At 42.3% G+C, this 22,808-nt stretch overlaps 1 protein-coding gene across 1 annotated transcript in view; it reads right to left on the bottom strand.

Annotated features, from left to right (window-relative positions):
• The window catches only part of F8 (coagulation factor VIII), a 118,135-nt gene extending 95,648 nt beyond the window's left edge, over positions 1-22,487 (bottom strand). Inside the window, exons 1-4 of the mRNA XM_060138837.1 lie at positions 22,207-22,487; positions 10,043-10,164; positions 6,923-7,045; positions 2,247-2,459 (exon numbers count right to left, since the gene is read on the bottom strand). Of these exons, the coding sequence (XP_059994820.1) occupies positions 2,247-2,459; positions 6,923-7,045; positions 10,043-10,164; positions 22,207-22,352 (604 nt within the window). The 5' untranslated portion in view covers positions 22,353-22,487. The remainder of the gene's footprint in view (positions 1-2,246; positions 2,460-6,922; positions 7,046-10,042; positions 10,165-22,206) is intronic.
• Positions 22,488-22,808: the final 321 nt, after the last annotated feature.

Genomic DNA, 22,808 nt, shown 5'->3' with positions numbered 1-22,808 from the left:
TAGTTGTGGTGCATGGACTTAGTTGCTCCGCGGCATGTGGGATCTTCCCGGACCAGGGCTCGAACCCGTGTCCCTTGCATTGGCAGGTGGATTCTTAACCACTGTGCCACCAGAGAAGTCCTCTCTTGTACACTTGATGCTTGGAAAGTAAAAGTTAAATTGGACGAAGAAACTAACTCACCCATACAAATTTAAAATACAGGTAAAGCTATCTGAAAAGATTTTAATTTTTTTATTATATATTTTTTAAATTATCAAGTAGTGAAATTGATGTCTTTCGGTAGGTGAATGGATAAATAAACTGGTCCATTCAGACAACAGAATACTATTCAGCACTAAAAAGAAAGAAGCTATCAAGCCATGAAAAACATGGAGGAACCTTAAATGCATGTTACTAAGTGGAAGAAGCCAATATGAAAAGGCTACATACGGAAAAGGCAAAACTATGGAGACAATTTAAAGAACAGTGGTTGCCAGAGGGTAGGAGAGGGAAGGATGAATAGGCAGGGCACAGAGGATTTTTAGGGCAGTGATATGATACTATATATGACATATATATAATACTATATGATATATGATACTATATGACATATATGATACTGTATGATACTAATATAATGGACACATGTCATTATACATATAATCCAAGTCCACAACATAGTGATTCTATGTTTCTATACATTACAAGAGATCACCACAATAAGTCCAGTTGCCATCTGTCACCATACAAAGTTATTACAGTGTTATTGACTATATTCCCCATGCTGTACATTTCATCCCTGTGACAAATTTATTTTGTAACTGGGGGTTTGTACCTCTTAGTCTCCCTCATCTATTTCACTCATCCCTCCACCTCTCTCCCCTCTGGTAACCACCTGTTTGTTCTCTTTATCTATGAATTTGTTTCTGTTTTGTTATTATTATTATTTGGCCATGCTGTGCAGCATGTGGGATCTTAATTCCCCAACCCAGGACTGAACCCATGCTCACTGCATTGGGAGCATGGATTCTTAACCACTGGACCACCAGGGAAGTCCCTCATTTATTTTGTTTTTTAGATTCCATATATAAGTGAAATCATACAGTATCTTCTTTCTCCCTCTGGCTTATTTCACTTAGGATAATGCCCTCTGGTCCATCCATGTTGTCACAAATGGCAAGATTTCATTCTTTTTCATGGCTGAGTAATATTCCCCACATCTTCTTTATCCATTCATCTGTTGATGGACACTTAGGTTGCTTCCATATCTTGGCTGTTGTAAATAGTGCTGCAATGAACATTGGGGTACATACATCTTTTCGAATTAGAGCTTTCATTTTCTTCTGAAAAATACCCAGAAGTGGAATTGCTGGATCATATGGTAGCTCTATTTTTAATTTTTTGAGAACCCTCCATACTGTTTTCCATAATGACTGTGCCAATATACATTCCCACCAACAGTGCACAAGGGTTCCCTTTTCTCCACATCCTTGCCAACACTTGTTATTTGTGGTCTTTTTGATAATAGCCATTCTGATATGTGTGAAGTGATAGCTCAAGGTTTTGATTTGTACTTCCCTGATGATTAGCAATGTTGAGCATCTTTTCATTTGTTCATTCACTTGGCACTATGTTGTGCACTTAGAGCTATAATAGTGTTGTAGGTCAATTATACTTCAATGATTTTTTTTTTTGGCTGCACCGTGCAGCTTGTGGGATCTTAGTTCCATGACCAGGGATTGAACCCGGGCCCTCAGCAGTGAGAGTGAAGAGTCCTAACCACTGGACCGCCGGGGAATTCCCGGGAAAAAATTTTTTTATAAAAGGTTTAATTTAAATTACTATGATTTTTAGAATAAGAACTTATAAACATGTATAAATGCTTGCTTTTCTCAGATTTTTATGTTTTTGGGTTACAGATGACTAACCTCCTGAAGTGGTCTATACGCCATTGATCACACACTTGGATGTATTTACCTTCATGGAGGTTTCAAGGCACCTAACACAAAATTATAAAAGGCACTACTGAGACAGCCCATAGGATATCTGAAGTAGAAAGCAGAAGAAGAGAAGAGAGAGCTAATTCCAGAACTTGGCTTTTCTTGAACGTTAGAGTGCATTCTGGCTACATAGGATGGGCATCTGTTCTTCTCGGAGACTACATTATTCTCCTTTCCCTGGCAGGACACTAGGGAAAGGAAACCTCTTTCAGATGTTTGTACTTGCCGGCTTATTTCATCTCAATCCTACTCTTTCTTATACTTACCTTCTCTACAAACCAGCAGGGCTCCAATGAGGCCTGAGTTCACGTCTTTCACCAGGTCCACATGAGAAAGATATGAGTAGGTGAGACATGGTGGGTCAGAGGCCGTTGGACCATTTTCTTTCAGGACCTGCCAGACGTAGGTATGACTTTTACCAGGAATGACTTTATCATCTTCCTTCTCCCTTTGGCTGGTTTTATCCTCATATTCAGCACCTAAATCAAGGAGGGATAAAATTGTCCTTCCTATGCCCATTGCCCACTCAAGGAAACATCAAGTTTATTGTCACCAGTAGACTCTACACAAGAAACAGTGTTCCTGAAACTTAATTTGGAATACTAACAAGTAGCAGCTATACATGGGGAGAAGCCTTATATGTTGCAGAGGAGTTCTTGACCACTAATGCAAACATGAGCAGTTGAGTGGTCCTCTGAGACCTCCAGATTGTAACAATAATACTGCTTTCATTATTGCATCTTTTTACCTAATTCAAGTCAGTTCAACTCAGTAGACATACATGGGTATGTACTCTTGTCCCAGACTCTTTACTGAGCACTGGTGAGGGTCAGGGAAGGGTGAGACGCAGAGATTTTTTTAAATGTTGTTTTTAACTTGGTTCTTCTCTGGCGGGCCAGACCATAGCAGGGGCAGATATTTTCTGGCTGTCCCATCCTTAGTGATGTTAAAATTGACCCCTGCATTATCCTGATACCTTTATTCTACACTGAGCACTATATGTTTTCATTGTTAGTGACGTGTCATTGCTTCTACATCATTTCAGTGGACTGAAGTAGAAAATATTGAAACTCATTGACCATAGCACTTATACTTCTATTGAACTATTTTTCTAGCAACTCACCTTAGCTTCTCAGATTCATCAGGGTCTCTGAGACTCCAGAGCCTCCCAAGGCATTCAGGGTGCTCCTCATCTATACCCCATCGTACCCCACAACAGCTATACATCTAATAGAGGGACCTCTCCAGCAGAGCTGTACAAGAGACCCCCTGCACTGGCCCACTATAAAGTCAGCCTCTTTGCTAAAGGGGTGCCCCTCCAGTGAGCACTACGGACAATTGGCTTCATCCAGAAGCAACAGCAGACCAATACCTGTGCTTGGCAGATCCTGGGGGACATTTAGAAAAACGTGAGTTGTACCTCAGGTTGGAGAGTGTGGTTCAGGTGTCTGTGTGATTGTGGGTTGGTATAAAATTCTGAATAGTGAATACATTTGCATAGGGAGGGAGGGGATCATGGACGGGTAAAGAAGGGGCTTCAACTATATCTATAATGTTTAATTTCTTAAAATAAAGTAAGCAAACATGGCAAAATGTTAAGATCTGCCAAAGTGAGGTAATGGGTACATGTTTGTTTGCTCTATTATTTCCTGTACCTTTTTTTGTTTGAAATATTTCATTAGGAGAAGAATGTCCTTTTTCCTAATACTAAGGTTGGGGTTGGGGGGTTGATGAGAGGCCAAGAACGCGTGAAAATTATACCCGTCTTGGCAGGGCAGACGGTGAAAAATTGTAGGGTCAGTACATGGTGGATCCCAATGAGAATGAAGAATTGTAGGAGTGGGCAGTGAGAGAATGACAGCTGGAAAAGTAGGAAGTGATGTTCAGAATGTTGAAAGCTTGAACCTGAGATTTTGGGTTCTTCTCAGGTTGCTAATAACAAGGTCTATCCTTCGGTGAAGACAAAGTTGATTTGTCAAGACCAAGTGAAGTAGGCGGCGCCTGGGAAAAAGCATTGTGCACAGCCCTTAAAGTTCACAAATCTACTGATGTCTCCATCAGAGTCTTACCTGAGCTTATATATCAGCCACCACAAATATTCTAAGCAGAATGTGTTTTGTGTAATTTGTATCTTCTATTATATGAGGAAGAACACTGTTGGGACATTTGAGAGTTCAGAAAGTCTGCCTGTCTGCTTCCAGTGTCCTGGTTAGCCCTCTAGTCAACCCCCTGCTGCTGCTAGGTCAGCCTTGCCCCAGGTCTGGCCTAGGCCCCCAGAAGCTACCCTGCTGAGACATCCCAAATTCCTGGGTGTCCAGCAGGAGTTGAGACCCACATTCTGACTCCCCATGCCAAGGATTTTTGTTGGTCTCAGTCGTGAAAGGCCACAGCTCAGTGACCCCTGGGCATGACTACTCTACCACAGGACAAATGCTGTGTTTCAGAGGCTACTCCACTTCACTCTCTGGTGCCTTCAGCTATTTTTCCTTTGCCTGATGTCTGCTCAGCAGCTTCAGGTTGGTACTTCTTAACTCGTATGCCCCCATACTGTCTTTCACAGCTCCCTCAAAGTTTGGCAGCTCATGGCCAACCTCATCTCATTCCTACTCAGAGCCTCATTTTGTGGACCTACTTACAGCCTAGGTTGGTGTCTTAGAACGCCACTCGTCCAGAGAAGAAATTAAAAGCCTTTCTCTAGTACTGGGTTTCCATTTTCAGCTCAAGACCAAACTTGAAATTTCCTTTGACAGACACTCCATGTGAACTAGCTATCTTGGCATACAGCATATGGCCACATCCAACAACAATATGGCAGGGAAATGTACTCTTGCCACTCTGGGGGAGGAGATGACTATTTGGTGAACTGAAATATAATTTACCAGAGTTGGTTTGGGAGATAAAAATGACAGGCTTGCAAAGCTATAGAGATAGAAATCAGATCAGAAGTTGTCTGGGACTGAGAGTGGGAATGGGGCTTGAACTGCAAAGACAGAACTTCTTGACATGGATTGTGTTGATGGCTGCAGAACTGTCTAAATTTAGTAAAAGTCATCAAACTACTTTAGATGAGTGGATTTTATGGTATGTAAATTATACCTCAACAAAGCTGTTTAAAGATGCTGTAGGGAAACCATACACAAAAATTAATTTAAGATGGGTCACAGACATAAGTATGAAAGGGAAAATAATAAAACTTCTAGAGGAAAGCATAGAAGAAATTCTTCATGACCTTGGGATAGGCAAATGTCTTAAATAAGACACAAAGCTCTAACATAACAGGAAAAAAATGTGATACCTTTTTTGTGCTTCATTAACTGTTGAATTTTCGTGCTTAATTAACTTTAAGAACTTCTGTTTACCAAAAAAGAAAACTATTAAGAGAGTAAAATTAAAATTCAAGCTACAGACTGGAAGAAGATATGCAAATATTTATATCTGTCAAAGGATTTGTATTCAGAATATATAAAGTACCTCTACAAATCAATAAGAAAAAGATAAACAACTCATTTTTTTTTCAACAGGAAAACATTTAAACAGTTGATCAGATACTTTACAAAAGGATATCAGAAAGGTCAACAAGCATATGAAGTTGATACTCAACATCATCACGTCACAGATTTAACTTACATCCTGGGGCCCCCAGGCTAGTCTAAGAAGGCCAGGAGCCTGTGGATCATAACATATAAATACACAGGCTCGTGCTAGGATCGTAAATCGCATGGGCATTAGGCCATTGACTCACTGTGTTGTTCCTGGGAAGAACCACTGTAGCTGTATGTGTGAGAGATGATAGTCTGTTTTTCCAGAACTCACCAGGCTTAGGGTGCAAAAGAGTCATCTCTATGGTCAGCTCCCAGCTGCAGAATTGTGGGAACCCTGGTCTCTCTAAAATGCCCCCAGATGAGTTCTGGAAGCTTCCAAGTAGATAAACCTCATAGAAATAGCCTGCCAGGCACAAGTCAGAACCTGGGATGACTTTTCCTCTATAGCACCTGCCCCCTCCTGTCTTTCACCTTCCCCCAGTCCAGATCTGCCCTGACCTAACGAGTGCAACCTAGAAAACTAATGCTTTCCAATTTCAGAATGAGAAATTAGTCAACGCATAAGCATAGTTAGACCGTACAATACAGGGCATGTGCTCCAATAATTTCTTAATGATTTACTTGAATCTTCTTGATCTGTATATGCCATAGTCTATCTGGGCAATATCACAGTCTGTTGTGGCTCTCCCTTCACTCCCTTCCTGCACTGCGAAGGTTAAGGAGAAGCTAGTTGGGGTGGGGACTGTGGCCAAACAGGTTGCTTGCTGTAATGAGGTCAGCTTGTGCTTCTGCTAGTTGGCCCTAATCACATATTTAGAAATTGGTGGGAGGGGAGGCAGAGGAGATATCTGGAAAGTCTGAATCTAAGGAAGGAGAAGGAGAATTCTGTTTCATTTCTATACCATGGGCCTTGATCCTCCCTAGGAAGTTTTCTGGGCATAGGAAGGCAGATACAGTGGGATTTTTTTTTTTTTTTTTTTTTTTTTTTTTTGCTTTATGCAGGCCTCTCACTGTTGTGGCCTCTCCCGTTGCGAAGCACAGGCTCCGGACGCGCAGGCTCAGTGACCATGGCTCACGGGCCCAGCCGCTCCGCGGCATGTGGGATCTTCCCGGACCGGGGCATGAACCCACATCCCCTGCATCGGCAGGTGGACTCTCAACCACTGCGCCATCAGGGAAGCCCCTACAGTGGGATTTTTAACATCCGTGGCCTGGCTCCCCAAGGGAGAACAGGGAACAGCAACAAACTTTAGGGTTTAGACTGAAATGACAAGGTTCTTGACTTCATGAAATGGGCCTAGGTTTGAATCCCGAATCCACCTTTCAGTAGCTGTATGCCCTTATACTCAATACTCTTCTGTCCCTAGGATGACAGGACAATAGGAGGGCATTTGACTCACCTTCAGAAGACTTCCAGTAGGATACGCCGATAGCATGAAGACTAACAGGATGAGAAGCCATATTCTTAAGTGTAATGACCACCGTGTCATAAACCTCAGCCTGAATGGTAGGACCCAGCAGACCTGAAAGAATGAGATGTCCCCCAAAGGTCATTTGGAGGGTGGCACTCCAGAAAACCTGTTATCACAAAAGTGATGGTCAAAGTCACAGTAGAGAAGCATGCCCCTATGGTTATTGATAAAAAGTAGTAGCTGAATGAATGAATACATAAACTGCTATAACCAGCTCAGCCTCATAGTTGTTCTGAAGACAGATTTCCGGCAATTCATTCAATGCATTTATTCTTTCAACTAATAATTGAGTTCCTACTATATTCTAGAAACTGCCCTAGGCACTAGAGATGCAGTAGTTAACAAGACAGATCATGGAGATCACATTTAGAGACATTAAGCATGTAAATAAAGAAAGAAGAAAATTGTAGGTTGTTATAAATGCTATAAATGATGATGGCGTGCTAGAAAATGATGAGGCAGGAAGCAGAGGACACTTTAAATATGGTAAACTAACATGTGGTTGAAGCAAAGTGAATGAGCAAGGGAATAGTAGAAAATAAGGTTATCGAGGCAGGCAGGGCACGTAACATGTAGGACTTTGTAGGCTACAGCAGCTTGGATGAATTTGGAATTTAGAAGAAGCAGACTTGGGACTTGTTTTGGAGGAAGAGTGTAAAAAATATTAATAAACAGAAACATCAATTAAATAGAGTTGGGAGACCAGAAGGGGGCGCTCTCACACCCTGTGACAATAGCAGAACCCAAGGGGAAGAAGACGCCTCATCTTTCCTGGCAAGGACTCAGCCAATGAGCAGCCACAGACTCTTTGTTTACTCTAGCCCTTCCAACTTCCTTTTCCCCTCTATAAACTGTGTTCCTCTCCCTTTGCTATTCAGGGACTTGTTTGTAGCTTGCCATGGTTGCAGATCCCAGATTGCAATTCTCTGCTGATCCTGAATAAACCCATCTTTTCTGGAGAAATATCTGGTGGTCTATTTATTTCAACAAGGTCAACAAGTCAACAAGACTTGCTCATGGGTTGGATATTGAAGATGGGGGGAAAGAAGTGAGAGAGCCAGGAATGACTCCTGTGATTTTGGTTTGTACAAGTGGGTGGTAGTCAGGCCATGGCACAGAAAATTTAGAGGAAAATCAAGACTTCTGACTTATATACATACTAAGTATAAGATGCCTACAAATGGTTTTATTGAATGGACTGGATTCAATGGGATGAAAATATGAAATAGGCTTATTTTTCATAGTTTTTAATTGTATGTGGAATTTCCCTTTGTTGCATTTTGAACAGTCCCACTTTTTTTCCAGTAACCTTCACATAGTAAGAGTATCATTTTTAGGTACTAATAAATCCAGTCTGGTCTAATGTCAAATTTTTGATGTCACCTGCAATTTAAGGGTCCCTCCCTCCTGCAGTTCAGTTCTGAAACAGGCTCAGAAACCTGTAATGGGAAAAGGTAGTTTGGTTGGCAGCTTCACCGCTTTCTCATTTTACTGCCGCTGGACTTTCTAAAGTTGGAGCTAGTGGACAAAGGACAAGAGTGCAAAAAGAGACATGCTGACAAGATCTTTCTTGGCTTTGGTACCCCCTGGATGTGGCACATGCCAAAATTCTGGGTCTTTCTTTCTTAGAGAACTTATATGAGTTCTTTGGAGACTCTCTCCCTCTCAATATGGCGACGCCCTACTCCACCTCCCCCTGGCATGGGATCGCCCTCTCCAGCTGTCACTTTATCTCTCCCCTCAGTTTCTGCTTCTGACAGTACAATCACATAGACCTTTTCTGTTGGGATCACCTAGCCCTGGCAGGAAGTCCTCTCAGGCAGGGTCTTCTTGAGGCAAGTCTTGTCCTATGACCTTCCTGGTCTCACACGTAACAGTTGCAGTGCAGTTAGCCTCTGCTATAGCCCACTCTCCTTATTACGCCATCAGGGGAAGCTCCCCAACACTCTGGCACTGAAAGTTTTTCCAGATAAAAATCAGGCACTAGTCAGTATCTTCCAAGCTCCAGAAGAACTATGTCAAGTTTTCTAAATGATTCTCCTGAAGCCTCCCTCACTGCAGCTTGACATGAGGGAGAGGCCGCCCTCCCCCCATGGGAATATACAAAACACCAAAATGCTTTCAAAAGAAATCCTCAAGGGGCTTCCCTGGTGGCGCAGTGGTTAAGAATCCGCCTGCCAGTGCAGGGGACATGGGTTCGAGCCCTGGTCCAGGAAGATCCCACATACCACGGAGCAACTAAGCCCGTGCGCCACAACTACTGAGCCTGTGCTCTAGAGCCCGCGAGCCACAACTACTGAAGCCCACGTACCTAAAGACCATACTCTGCTACAAGAGAAGCCACCGCAATGAGAAGCCCGCGCACCACAATGAAGAGTAGCCCCTGCTCGAGGCAACTGGAGAAAGCCGGCACAGCAACACAAGACAAGACACAAGGCAGCCAAAAAATTAATTAATTAATTACATTTAAAAAAAAGAAATATTCAAATCTAAACTCTTTCATAAGTTCCTAACCTTCTTTTATGTAGGCTGGAGGTATATGATGGGCTAAAGGTTGCTGAACCAATTTTGGACCACTACCTGACCAAGTCCTGAATAGGTGGCCTGATATCTCTCTTTAGAATTTGGGGGTACTTGTCACCTATAATTCTGAGCAATCATTCTAAGGTAGGAAATGTCTCATCTTAACATCTTGTTACATGCTTATTTGACACCTAAGTGGAGGTATCAAGCAAGCAGTCTGAACTAGAGATATAAACTTGGGACTTATTGGCATGTATGATATTTTCAAGCCATGAGACTGGATAAGATCAGCTAGGGATTGGAAGCAGAGAGAAAATAAAATGAACCCAGGTCCAAGATAAAGGGCACTCAAGCAGAGGAGGAGGGCCCAGTAAGAAGACTGAGACCATTCAGCCAGTGTATTTCCCCGAGAGGTGGTAATAAGGGAAGCCTGGCCAAGAAAACTGCAGCCCCAAGACTGGGGAATCCTTGCAAGGAAATAAGATACCCAGTTTCATAACAATGAGTCAATATTGTTTGCATTACCCATCCATGGTGGCCTGGGCTTGGCAATGTTGAAATGCTGATCCATGAACTCTACAAACACAGTCTTTTTGTACATGGCTGAAGTGTTGAATGGAAAAGATCTTGGCACTCTAGGAGAAAACCTGTGTGAAAAAAGGAAAAAGTCATTCATTTTGGTTGACCCTTCTTTGAACCCACTTTAAAAAACAGCTATGGGACTTCCCTGGTGGTCCAGTAGTTAAGACTCCACGCTTCCAGTGCAGTGGGTTCAGGTTCGATCCCTGGTCGGGGAACTAAGATCCCGCATGCCGTGTGGTGTGGCCAAAAAAATAAAACATAATTTAAAAAACAGCTGGAAGTAATGCTTCCATCCCACTCTCCTCTACTGTTAACAAGGCAGATTGGAAGCTGTATATGAAGTCACAGAGAAAACTGCTGCCCCCCAAATTAGAGAGACAGGTGAATGCAGAGAATCACAACTTACTAGAACAGAAACCTTCAAGTAGAAATGCCTGTGGGAACCAGTGCTGTAGTAGGAAATAAAATAAATAAATTTTAAAAAATAATAAAAATAAAAAAAGTTAAAATATGCCAGAGCATTCTGTTCTTATGCCTGCCCTCATGAGAAATTATTTTACCAGAGCTTATCATTCTGGGATTTTAATCACAGCTTCATCTACCTGGAAGAAGGAAGATACCCAACATCACCCTGCTTCTCCTTCCATGTAGAGGAAAGGAAATACCCAACTCTAGCCAGCCTGTGTCAAGGGGTGAGACTGAGAAGCAGTGGTGAAGTCCACAGTCCGGGGGCACAGGCTCACTGAAAGACTGAGACCTGATCACAGGGCTATAGAGCACTTCCCCTCACCTCACCACCACGTTACTAAAGGCCTAATTTACCGAAGTTCCTTTTATCCAGTGCATCACATCCATCATTCAACAAAAACTTACAAGGCACACTAAAAGGCATTAAAAAAGAACCCCACAGTTCATAGAGACTGAACAAGCAGCAGAACTAGAGTCAGATATGACAAGAATGTTGGAAGTATTAGACCAGAAATTTAAAAGAAAACTATGACTAATATGTTAAATATTTTCATGTAAAAAGTAGACAACATGTAAGAACAGATGGATAATAGAAGCAGAAAGATGGAAATTCTAAGAAAAATCAAGAAGAAATGGTAGAGATCAAAAACACTGTAATGGAAATGAAGAGTGCCTTTGATAGGCTCCTTAGTAAACTGGATATTGTTAGGAAAAAATCTCTGAGCTTGAGCATATAACAACAGAAACTTCCAACACTGAAAAGGAGAGAGAAATTTGCTCCTCAAGGGCTATAGATCATACCCTGAGTCATATCCCTGAGTTGTTTTGCAGATACTAAGACCCCCACCGGGCGGAAGAAGGTAAGGGCATGCTGACCACCAGCGTGTAGACCCCAGACCACTGGAACCAGAAGGCTGATGATGTTGACTCCCTCCCGAAATACCACCTGGTTACCTCACCACCAACCCGTCAGAAGAACGTCCATAAGCTGATCAGGTATCCCGCCACCCTCTCCCTCACCTTGCCTTCAAAAGCCCTTCCCCGAAAGCCATCGGGGTGTTCGGGTCTTTTGAGCATATGAGCTGCCCGTTCTCCTTGCTTGGCCCCAGGTTGGGCGTCTTGCAATAAATGCTGCACTTTCTGTCAAGGAAACTGCACCAAACAACCAAGTAAACTGAATGACTTAGACAGTTGATGTTAGCCAGCCTCAGTCGTTGGCACCCCAATGCTGCCAAGATGGACATATAAATGGAGGAGCCATGATGGTGACTGTGCGTGGGCTCAACATCATGGACTCACCACGGCTGATCTAGCTACTGCTGTTGTAGATGTCCAGCTTGCCAGGGACAGAGACCAACGCTAAGGCCCTGATATGTCATCATTCCTCAGGGAAACTATCCAGGCACTTGGTGAGCCTCGGTAAGCTGAGCCCCAATGAACTCCTCCCAATAAACTTCCCGCACACATACATACACAAAAGAAAAGAAGCAGACAATCCTTTTTTTTTTTTTTGAAATTTGTGTGCTTAAAAAGCTATAAAATCACCCAAGGAAACACAGAAGTTGTCACTACTTGCACAATGTTGGTTGGCAACATTCTTTTTCATCCCATGTGCTTTCAGATAATTCACCGACAGCTATAAATCTGTGGCAATGCTGTCACCCGTGATTAGCAGAACCCCGCTCAGAACGACCGAAAACTTAAAAGGCCCCAAAACGGTGCTTCCCAGCGAAACGGTAGGCGTGAGGCTGTCAGAGCTCTTCCGTGAGGCACACAGTGGCCCTCCGCCCACCCAAACTGCGGCTATGCTAAGGCGAAGCTGGTACCCAGCAGGGTGGAACCATCTGGTAGGTCCCCGAGTTTGTGCCCCTGGAGCTCTGATGAGGGGTGTGGCCCAGAGACGTAGGTTTGAACGGCTCTGGTGAAAAATAAACGTGCATCGAATGGCAGACAGAGCAGACGCTGCTATGCGAGTTTCTGGGAGTCGCGCTCAACACGAACGGCAGGCGACGGTGGAAAGAAGAGGCATAGACACAGGCAGACACACCAGACGGCCACTTGCAGAAGGAAGCCCTGTGAGCCCTAGACAGTGTTGAAACTAAGGAGGAAGGACAAGCCCAGGAAAGGAGGGAGACGCCCCTTCAGAAGACACAAGGGTTTGGCCGAGCCTGAAAATGGTGAGCCGGCACCTAACAGTTTAGCAGCTCTTGCTTCACATAAAGATTGTTGCAAGCGCGAGAGAAACTGGCCAAGCGACAGTCACAGAGGAAGACCTCAGCAGCCTTGGAGGGATGGGGCAGCAGATGGACTGAAGACACTCCTTCCAAGTGTGCACTGTTTTGCGTACACCTCTCTCAAGGAGGAGGCAAAGATGAGACTGACTTAATTCTCTCCTCCCTGACAGCCCTCCCCTCCCAGGGAGCCTTGCAGCTCACTCAATCCCAGGGTTTCCAGGACACCCGAGAAAGCACATGCCGGGAGCAGCTCGGCCAGCCCAAGGCCAGGACAAGTGACTCTATGTACTGGCTGAGGGCCAGAAGCCAGCGTACTGATAAGGAAGCCCTTCCAGTAAAAGGAGCTGATTTACGGAGGCAGGCGTGGGGATCTGCATGGACCAGAGTGCACGAGCAGGCTGAATGAGCAGATTGTCAGAGGCCCATCTCATCTACTCGTGCTACACAGCCACCTTTACCTTAAGTCACACCCACAGTCATGTGGGGGGTCCCTGACTACCAGTTGCTGGGGGGGAAGAAGCCTGAGATTATGTACAGTTGGGTCAGCTTGGTATTCAGGTACGAGCCAAAAATTGACTGCTGTTGTATTACAGCCCCACTCAGGGGTGGATTCAATAGACAATGGTGAAGGATAATCTCCCGGTGGGCCAAATTCTGGCTAATGTTGGTTGTTCACTTTGAGCAGAAAGAGAAAACCGCCCAAGGTTCCAATATATACAGACTAGTGGACAGCAGCAAATGGCTTGGCTGGCTGTTCAAGGGCCTAGAAAGAAAAGGACTGGAAGGTCAAGGACAAGGATGTCTGGGGCGAAGGCATATTAGTGAGTGGGTACAAAATAAAAAACCTTCATGTTATATGTTAATGCCATCAGAGAATAGCTACTGTGGAAGAAGTGCAAAACAATAACAGACAAAATGACTGACGATTACCATTAGCCAGCCTCTACATGGGCCATCTCAGTGCTGGCAAGATGTGAGCCAAGCGGCTGTGGAGGCGTGGAGAGAATGAATGCATGGACCCAAAAGCAAGGGTTCCCACTGACTAAGGCTGATTTAACTTGTGTTGCCTCCCCAAATCCAACCTGCCAGCAACAGAAACCAATGCTGAGTTCCTAACTGGGCACTGTCCATCATGGAGACCAGCCAGCGATTCGGTGGCAAATTGCATTGGATCCCTTCCACCCTAGAAGGGCTGGCTCTTCATTCTGAAGAGAAGAGACATGTATTTCAGGGATATGTTAGCTTTCCTGCCTGCAGGGCCTCAGCCAGCACCACTGTCTGAGGGCTCACAGAGGGTTTGATTCACTGATGTAGGATCCCATATGATATCATATCAGACCAGGAGACCACTGTACAGCAAAGGAGGTGCTGGAGTGAGCCCATGACCATGGCATCCACTGGCTTTATCAGATGCCACCCCATACAGAAGCTGCCAGACAGAGAGAGCAATGGAATGACCTCTTAAAGGCACAGCTAAAGCTCCAGCTTGGAGGCAGGGCTCCATAAGGATAGAGGGTCAACCTCCAAGGTGCTGGATATGCATTGATTCGAAGATGGTTCTGTGGCACCAATGAGAACACACGGGTTTAGGAACCAAAGAATGGCAGCAAAAGAACCTCTCTTCCCCCGTGACCCACCCGGGGAGTCTGCGCCGCCCATCTCCACCTGCAGCTCTGGGCTCGGCAGTGTAGAAGGTCCTCACAGCACAAAACACAAGAGGCTCACTGAGTGAGAAGCAGGGGCGCCGCCTGGGCACCTGGGGCTACCGTACCCAAGGAGCGGCGCGCCAGACGAGGAGCCCCCGGGGCACGACCACCAGGGGGGAGGGCTGTCTCACGCGAAGCAGGCAGGAGTGAGCCACACCCCAGGGCAGCCACACCAGGTGAGGGGCGCGATGAGACGGCCCCTGGGGCCTGGAGAAGCTGCCCCCGACGCAGGTGAGCACATGGACAGTGAGTGAGCGGGGGCTGTGATGGCGATGGGGAGGGGGCGGCCCGGAAGGTACTCGAACCCGGCCACCTGGGGGGTGGGTGCTGCTGGAGGACAGCCCTCAGCTCCGGTAACTTCGAGGAGCGGCCCGCCGGGCTCATGCCCCGCCCACAGGGCCTGGACGCCCCTTTTCCAAAGCAGCCCACTGGCCCTTCTCAGGGAGGCCACGCCCATTCCCAGAGCGGACCACAGCCCCTTTCCGGAGCAGGTCACGCCCCCTCCCCAGGATAGCCACGCCCCTCCCGGAATAACCTCGCTCCTTCCCAGGATAGCCGCGCCCCTTCCCACGAGAGCCAGTGCTTAATGACTGATCAGTACGGAGACACAGGGGGCCTGGCCGCGTTGGCCCAAGTGGGACAACGCAGAAGGGTCTTTCCCGCTCCAGAGCTCCTTGTAGGGCTGGCCTGCACTGCGGCCCAGCTTCTCCCTCCGCCCTCCCCTGCTTTCCCAGGTATTGATCCCAAGAACACTCTAAATAAAATTCCTGCACGTTGATATCCATCTCACAGTCTGCTTCTGGGGAACCCAAATGGTGATATTAATTCATATTTAAATGTGCTGTAATTTCATCCATCTCTAGAAATTTCCATGGCATTAGCCTAGGCATAGACCTACATGGCTTTTAGTCATTTAACATTATTTGATGCCTACATCATTGAGTATACTCCTCCCTTCGGTTCATTTGTCCCACCTCCTGGCCACTTTGAGACTATGCCCTTCCACAGTCATCAACTCATCCCTAGTTTGTTCCCTTCCCCTTTTCCCACTCCATCTCCTTGGTTCTCCTGAGTCTCCCCTACTCAGTTTCTCCAAAGTTTCCATTGGTTTCTAACAAGACTCAGACCCATGTCCAGAGATAGGTATTTTGACATACACTAGCACAGTACTTTCACTTTAATATTTATGACTAAAATGAAAATATAAGACATAAAAAATGTTTACTAGATCAAGAGCTTGGACGAGCAGAGAAGGAACAGGATCACGAGCACACAGAAAACAAATTTTTCTCTCTCTGAGGGAAGAGTGAAAACCAAAAGCCAGATAAAAGATCAAGATTGTGAGACAGAAACAGAAGGCCTAGGCCCTAGTCAAGTGGGACGTGATTTATGTCTCAGATTCAGGGTAATCTGCACAGTAAGTGACAAAATGTTCCCGGGTTCACAGATTTTACTCCTTCCTAACTTATGTGGGTTTTTTGTTTGTGTATTTCCCTTGAGGTTTGATATATAAATCTTGCCAAATATATTTGGCAACAATGTCCTTGACCTGAACTGTTCTTTCACATTTTATCTAAAACCAATCGGAAAACCTATTATATTCCCTGACCCTTGCTTAGAAGAAGTTGAGCAGCTGCAGGAATAGATAATACAAAACTGAATTTTCCCAGATGTTTGTTTCAGACCTTGGCAGAGGTTGTCAGGATGTGTCCAGAGTCAGCTTATCCTGTTAATCAGTATCAAAATAATCTAGACTATAAAATGGTGTCTTCAAAATAAAAATTCTATCAACTTTTTCCTGGTAAATACATGTGACTGCCTATAAAACAACAGAAAGCTAGATAATAAATCATTTTCTCCATTCAATTCAATTTTACACTCGGTCTATTATTCACTATACCTCAGCCTGCGTGTTAGATGAAAACTATAATACAAGCACAATGTATTAAGTACAAATATTTCAATATTAATCTTCAAAAAGACCAACATTCATGGATAAATGGTCAATGGTTCATTTAGATACCAGGCTACCGACCATCTGGGCCTCTACTTCAGGATCATTAACACTGCACAACCACAGGCTTGGATCGCTTCCTTAAACCATACACAAAAGTTAACTCAGTGTATCAAAGAACTAAATATAAGAGCTAAAACTACAAACCTCTTAGAAGAGAACAGGTGTAAATCTTTGTGACTTTGGATTTGGCAATGGCTTTTTAGATATGACACCAAAACCACAAGCAACCAGTGGAAAAAAGAATAGATAAATTGGAGTTCATTAAAATGAAACTCTTTGTGCTGGGAGAAAATATTGAAAACAGGTATATCTGAAAATTCACTTCTATCCAGAATATACAAAGAATTCTCAAAACTCAACAATAATAAGACAACCCAATTTAAAACTGGGCCGAAGATTTGAATAAACATTTTATTACATAAGATACAGGAATGGTCAATTACACATGCAAAGATGCTCAGCATCTTTAGTTATCAGAGAATGTAAATTAAACATACATAAGATACCACCACATAGTCATTAAAATGACTAAAATTAAATACTGGTGACATCAAATATTGTCCAGTATGTGTTGCCACTGGCACTTCCATGCATTGTTGGTGAGAGTACAAAATGGTACAACCATTCCAGAAATCTGTTGGTAGTTTCTTATAAAGTTAAACATGCATTTCAGCATGATCCAGCAATTTCACTCCTAGATATTTATGTAAGATAAAGGAAAGCAGATGGCCACACAAAAACTTGCACAGGTATGTTCATAGCAGGCTTATTTATATTAGCCCCTGGAAACAATCCAAAGGTCCATGTGGCAGGGAAAAGATATACACATTGTGATATATTCCCATAATTGAGTAGTAATCAGCAATAAAAAGGACAGAACAACTTCATGCAACAACCTAGGTGAATTTCCAAATCACGGTGCTTAACATAAAAAGCCAGACACTGAAGAGTGCATACTGTATGAATCTACTGACATAAAAGCCCTGTAACTCCAAAAGCGCATCTGTAATTCCAGAAAGGAGCTTATTGCCTGGTGCCAGGTAAGGGTAGAGAGACTCACTGAAAAGTTGCAGGAGGGTTGACTAGGGTGGTGGTTATGTAACTTGCATGCGTTTGCCAAAGCGTATCAAACTGTACATTTGAAAATCTGTGTGTTTCATTGTATGTAAACTACACCTGTGGTAGGCAAAATGTTGTTCCTCGTGACCTTTGCCGTTTGGTGTTATGCTCATGAATATGTTCTGTTAGACAGATCCGAAGCATGAAACAGACTTGATGCACTCTTGCTAGCATGAAGATGGAGGGTGCCCCATGGAAACTGAGAGAAGGAACTAAATTCCAATTCAGCCCGGAAGTGGATTCCCCTACAGTCTCCAGTAAGGAGCAAAGCCCTGTCAACACCTTGATTTTGGCCTTGTATGATCCTGAGCAGAGTATCTAGTTGAGCCCACCTGGACTTCTGACCCACTGAAACTGTGAGATGATAAATGGATGTTGTTGCAAACTGCTAAGTTTGAGGTAATTTGTTACACAGCAGTAGGAAACTAACAGGATGCTCAAAGCTGATCCAAATACCAAAAAAATAACTTGACAACCAAATTAAAAATGTGATTAAAAATCATGCTTCTAAAGGAAATCAAAGAGGATATTACAGACTCTACTGAAAACAATGAAAAGAAAACTCTTCATAACATAACCTATGGGATATGGAAAAATTGTTCTCAGAGAAAAACGTATAGCTTTAAATGCCTTTACTGTTAAAAACAAAGGACAAAAGAAAGAGAAAAGAACATATTATTTTCCCTCAGATATTAGAAAAAATATAGCATGACAAGCCAAAAGAAACTATCATTGATAAAGATAAAATATGAAAATAAATTAAATATAAAAAATAACCAGGGACTTCCCTGGTGGCGCAGTGGTTAAGAGTCCACCTGGCAATGCAGGGGACACAGGTTTGAGCCCTGGTCTGGGAAGATCCCACATACCGTGGAGCAACGAAGCCCGTGCGCCACAACTACTGAGCCTGCACTCTAGAGCCCTTGAGCCACAACTACTGAGCCTGTGCTCCAGAGCCCATGCTCCGCAACAAGAGAAGCCATCGCGATGAGAAGCCCGGGCAACGCTACGAAGAGTAGCCCCTGCTCACCGCAACTAGAGGAAGCCCGTGCACAGCAACAAAGACCCAATGCAGCCAAAAATAAATAAAATAAATTAATTAATTTTAAAAAATAATGAAGAAGAACAAAAAAAGCCAAAAGCTCATTATTTGAAAAGACCACCCCCAACAACAACCAAAGAGAAATCCGTTATAAACTTGTTCATGTAGAAAAGGTAAATAACAAAAATTTAGGAATTTAAGAATGAGAAAGGGCAAATAGCTACAGATGATGTGGAGTAAAAGAATCATGAGAGAGTGCTATATGCAACACAGTGGCAACAAAATTGAAAAAATAAAGGAAATGATTTCCTAGAAAGGTATAAAATTATTAAAGCTGACTCCAAAAATAAGTTGAATTTTGATTTGACTAGTTAACATAGAAGAGCCTGAAGAGATGATTAAAGATATTGCAAATGTCACTTGGACCAAATGGATTCATATGTGAGTCTTATCTAACTTTAAAACAACAGATAACTCTAATGTTATCTGAGCTATTTTAGGCAATAGAAAAGGATAGAACACTCACCAATTCATCTGATAAAGCCAATAAAACTTTAATACCAAATCTAATAATAATAGTAAAAAATAAAGTTATATATCCAGAAAAAAATGAAAACAGTAATTTGAAAAGATACATGTACCCCAATGTTCATAGTAGCACTATTTACAATAGCCAAGGCATGGAAACAACCCAAGTGCCCATCAACAGACAATTGACTTAAGAAGATGTGTTTTACACACACACACACACACACACACACACACACACACACACACACAATGGAATACTACTCAGCCATTAAAAAGAATGAAATCTTGCCATCTGTAGCAACATGGATGGACCTAGAGAATATTATGCTTAGGACCTAGAGAATATTATGCTTAGTGAAATAAGTCAGACACAGAAAGACAAATACTATATATTTCACTCATATGTGGAATCTAAAAAATAATACAAATGAACGTATATGCAAAACAGAAACAGACTCACAGATATAGAAAACAAACATGGCTATCAAAGGGGAGAGGGAAGGGGGGAGAGACAAATTAAGGGTATGGGATTAACAGACACAAACTACTATATATAAAATACGTAAGCAACAAGGATATACAGTATAGCACAAGGAACTGTAACCATTATCTTCTAAAAACCTATGATGGAATATAATATGTAAAAATACTGAATCACTATGCTCCTTACTTCAAACTAACACAATATTATAAATCAACTATACTTCAATTAAAAAATAAAGCTATAGATCAATCCCACATAATAAAGGCACACAGTGTCTAAAAAAATATTAGCACATAGAACCCAACAATAATCAAATTGTATGAACATTAGATTTTACTCCAAGAATGTAAGGATATTCAATGTCAGGAAGTCTATTGACATAATCTATTTGTCCTCAACATATTAAAGGCCAAAATTCATATGATGCTAGAATGCTGAAAAGCCATTACTAACGAAAATTTTATGGCAAGGAGTAACAAAGACCACTTATCAAGAACAAACAGCAAATGTTATTCTAAAAAGCAAAATATGAAGACTGTTTCAAGTAAAATCAATAAGATAAGAAAAAGAAATAACTGATCAAACATTGGAAAAGAGCTAGAATCTGTCTTATTTTGAATATGATTCAATACACATAGAGACTGCCATGTAAAATTATTAGAATTTATATGAGAATTCAGTAAGGTAGCTAGATTTGAGATGAATATACACAAACCAATAGCTTTTCTCTATTCTGGTACTTAACATCAAGAACATAAGAGAAAACATTTGATTAACAATAGCAACGTATTTATAAAATGCATAGGGATAAATGTCATAATAAATTACTTACACTTATTATATTAATAAAATTTATGTATAAATTTAATGAAATTTAATGAAATAGATACTAATATATATGAGAATTTTACATGATGAATGTTTTTATTCAAATCAGTGACAAAAGATGTATTGTTTGACAAACGGTGCCTTGCGATAGGCTATTAATACTTGTAAGAATAAAATAGTTCTCATAATCTAAAAAAAAGTGAAAGCGCCCAAAGAAAAATGGGCAAAACGTGTGAATAGTCAAATCTCAAAATATAAATGCAGTAGTCAACAAGCATTTAAAAAGATGTTCAGCCTCATTAGAAATAAAAGGAATGTGATTATTGTAATGATGAAATATCACTCCATACCTACTAGATTGGCAAAGATTAAAAAACAAGGTAAAACTTATTGCTGATGTGAATGCAGGGAGAAGGGCACTCCTATATGTTGATGGTAGAAATGTTTGAAGAGTTCTAGCCTTTTTGGAAATTAAAACTAAAAAGGAAATATTCCCTTCATTCCAGCAATATCCCTCTTGAGAATCTGTCCTATAGGAATAAAAGCATCAGTATGTAATGATATAGGATATAATGGCCAAAATCCTGGAATAATAGGGAATTTTATTTAGCCATTAAAAAGACTGAAGTTATGCCAACTGACTTGGACAGAATTCTATTAGGTGTTAGTGAGTGAGAATAGTGTGTAATATCCCATTTTTGTAAAACAATGACCAAGAAAACCTTTATTTGCATATATGTGCATATGTGCGTGTACATAAATATATATTACCATACTAGGGTTACCTGATTGGGGATAATCAAGAAGGGGGCTCAAGTAGAAGGAGAGTGGGGAGCAAAGCAAAAAGAACAGAAAAGATTGTAACGTATATATGACATGACCATATTTAATATTTACATTACCATTATATATGTATTGGGTTTAAATCTTTATAATACACATTTAAAGAAAACAAAACAAAATTTAAAACAAATGACTTCAGCATTCAACTCAATAAGCAAAAAGTTAGATCAACTAAATGAACCAAAGGAAGCTAGGAAGAAGAAATGAATTGATGAAAGTAAAAACAGAAATTGATAGAACCAAAAGATGGGTCCTGACAAAAGCAATAAAATCGAGAAACTTCCTGGAAATATTATTTATGAGAGGTAAAGAGAACATACACAAGCTAAGAATGGAGATATAACTACAGACACAGAACAGTTTAACAATATCCCAAGACTATTATGTAACTTGATACCAATACATTATCAAATCTAGGGATAACCGATTGCTTCCTAGGAAAATGTATATAACCAATATTGACTGAAGAAGAGGTAGAAAAATCTGAATAAATCAACAACCATAGATAATATTGGAAAGATTATTTAATACTACTCTCCCCAAATGCACCAGAACCCAGAAAAGATGAAAAGTTTCTGAACTCCTGGCTAATACTCTCCTTACAGCAAAATTGCATGTAATATTGATGGGTCTTAGGGCTCTTCTCCCTGTGGAAGCTGTGGGGTAGGCTGAGGGAAGTTTCGGTCTGTCTCTTATGCTGCTTGCCTCTTCGCCCTCACTCGACTCCACTCTCTAGTTTCCCGTGTGGCAGCATGTGACAAAGAGAAGCAATGGACAAAACAGCCAGAGTCACAGCCCCACCATCCTGACCGGCCCATCTAGAACAGGCCTTTACCTTGTGTCCACGTGCAGCTCACTGAGCAGTTCACTTTGCATATAGTCCCAGGACAGTTCCACCGCACCCAGGTAGTATCTTCTGATGGCACCAAAGCTGAAAGGCAAAAGGCACAGAAAGAAGCAGGTGGAGAGCTCAATTTGCATGGCTCTGATTGCTAGAAAATGTTCGACTGGAGAAACGAAAGATTAATTCTTCTCTAAAAATATCTTTGGCTCCCAGGAGAAAAAAGGTAAATTTTGTATGATTTAGTGAAAAGTCCCACAATTTTCTCAAAGGACTTTAGGGAACTTGACTGGCTGGAGTGACAGCAGCATTAGCGCTCAGCAGTGACGGATAGGATTGCTTCCTTTTTGGCAGTGGGAAGCAGCCACAGGAAGAACTGAGTAGGAAAAGGGAGGCTGAGCTAAAGCTTAACCCGTTCACCTCTGAAAGCAGCAGGGGCACAAGAATGCTGCTTTGCTCAGAACCTTTGAGGAAAGGAAAGAGGGGGCTGATGTTGTTGAAGATTCTGGAATCCACCTGCACCAGCAGGAGTAATATTCTAACAGTCTCCCTGCTTCCGCCCTTGCCCCTCACAGACACCAATGAATGACCTTTAA

Source organism: Lagenorhynchus albirostris, chromosome X (assembly GCF_949774975.1).
Source record: "Lagenorhynchus albirostris chromosome X, mLagAlb1.1, whole genome shotgun sequence".
In the NCBI taxonomy this organism is placed as follows: domain Eukaryota; kingdom Metazoa; phylum Chordata; class Mammalia; order Artiodactyla; family Delphinidae; genus Lagenorhynchus; species Lagenorhynchus albirostris.
This window is presented reverse-complemented; position numbering and strand designations above follow the sequence as displayed.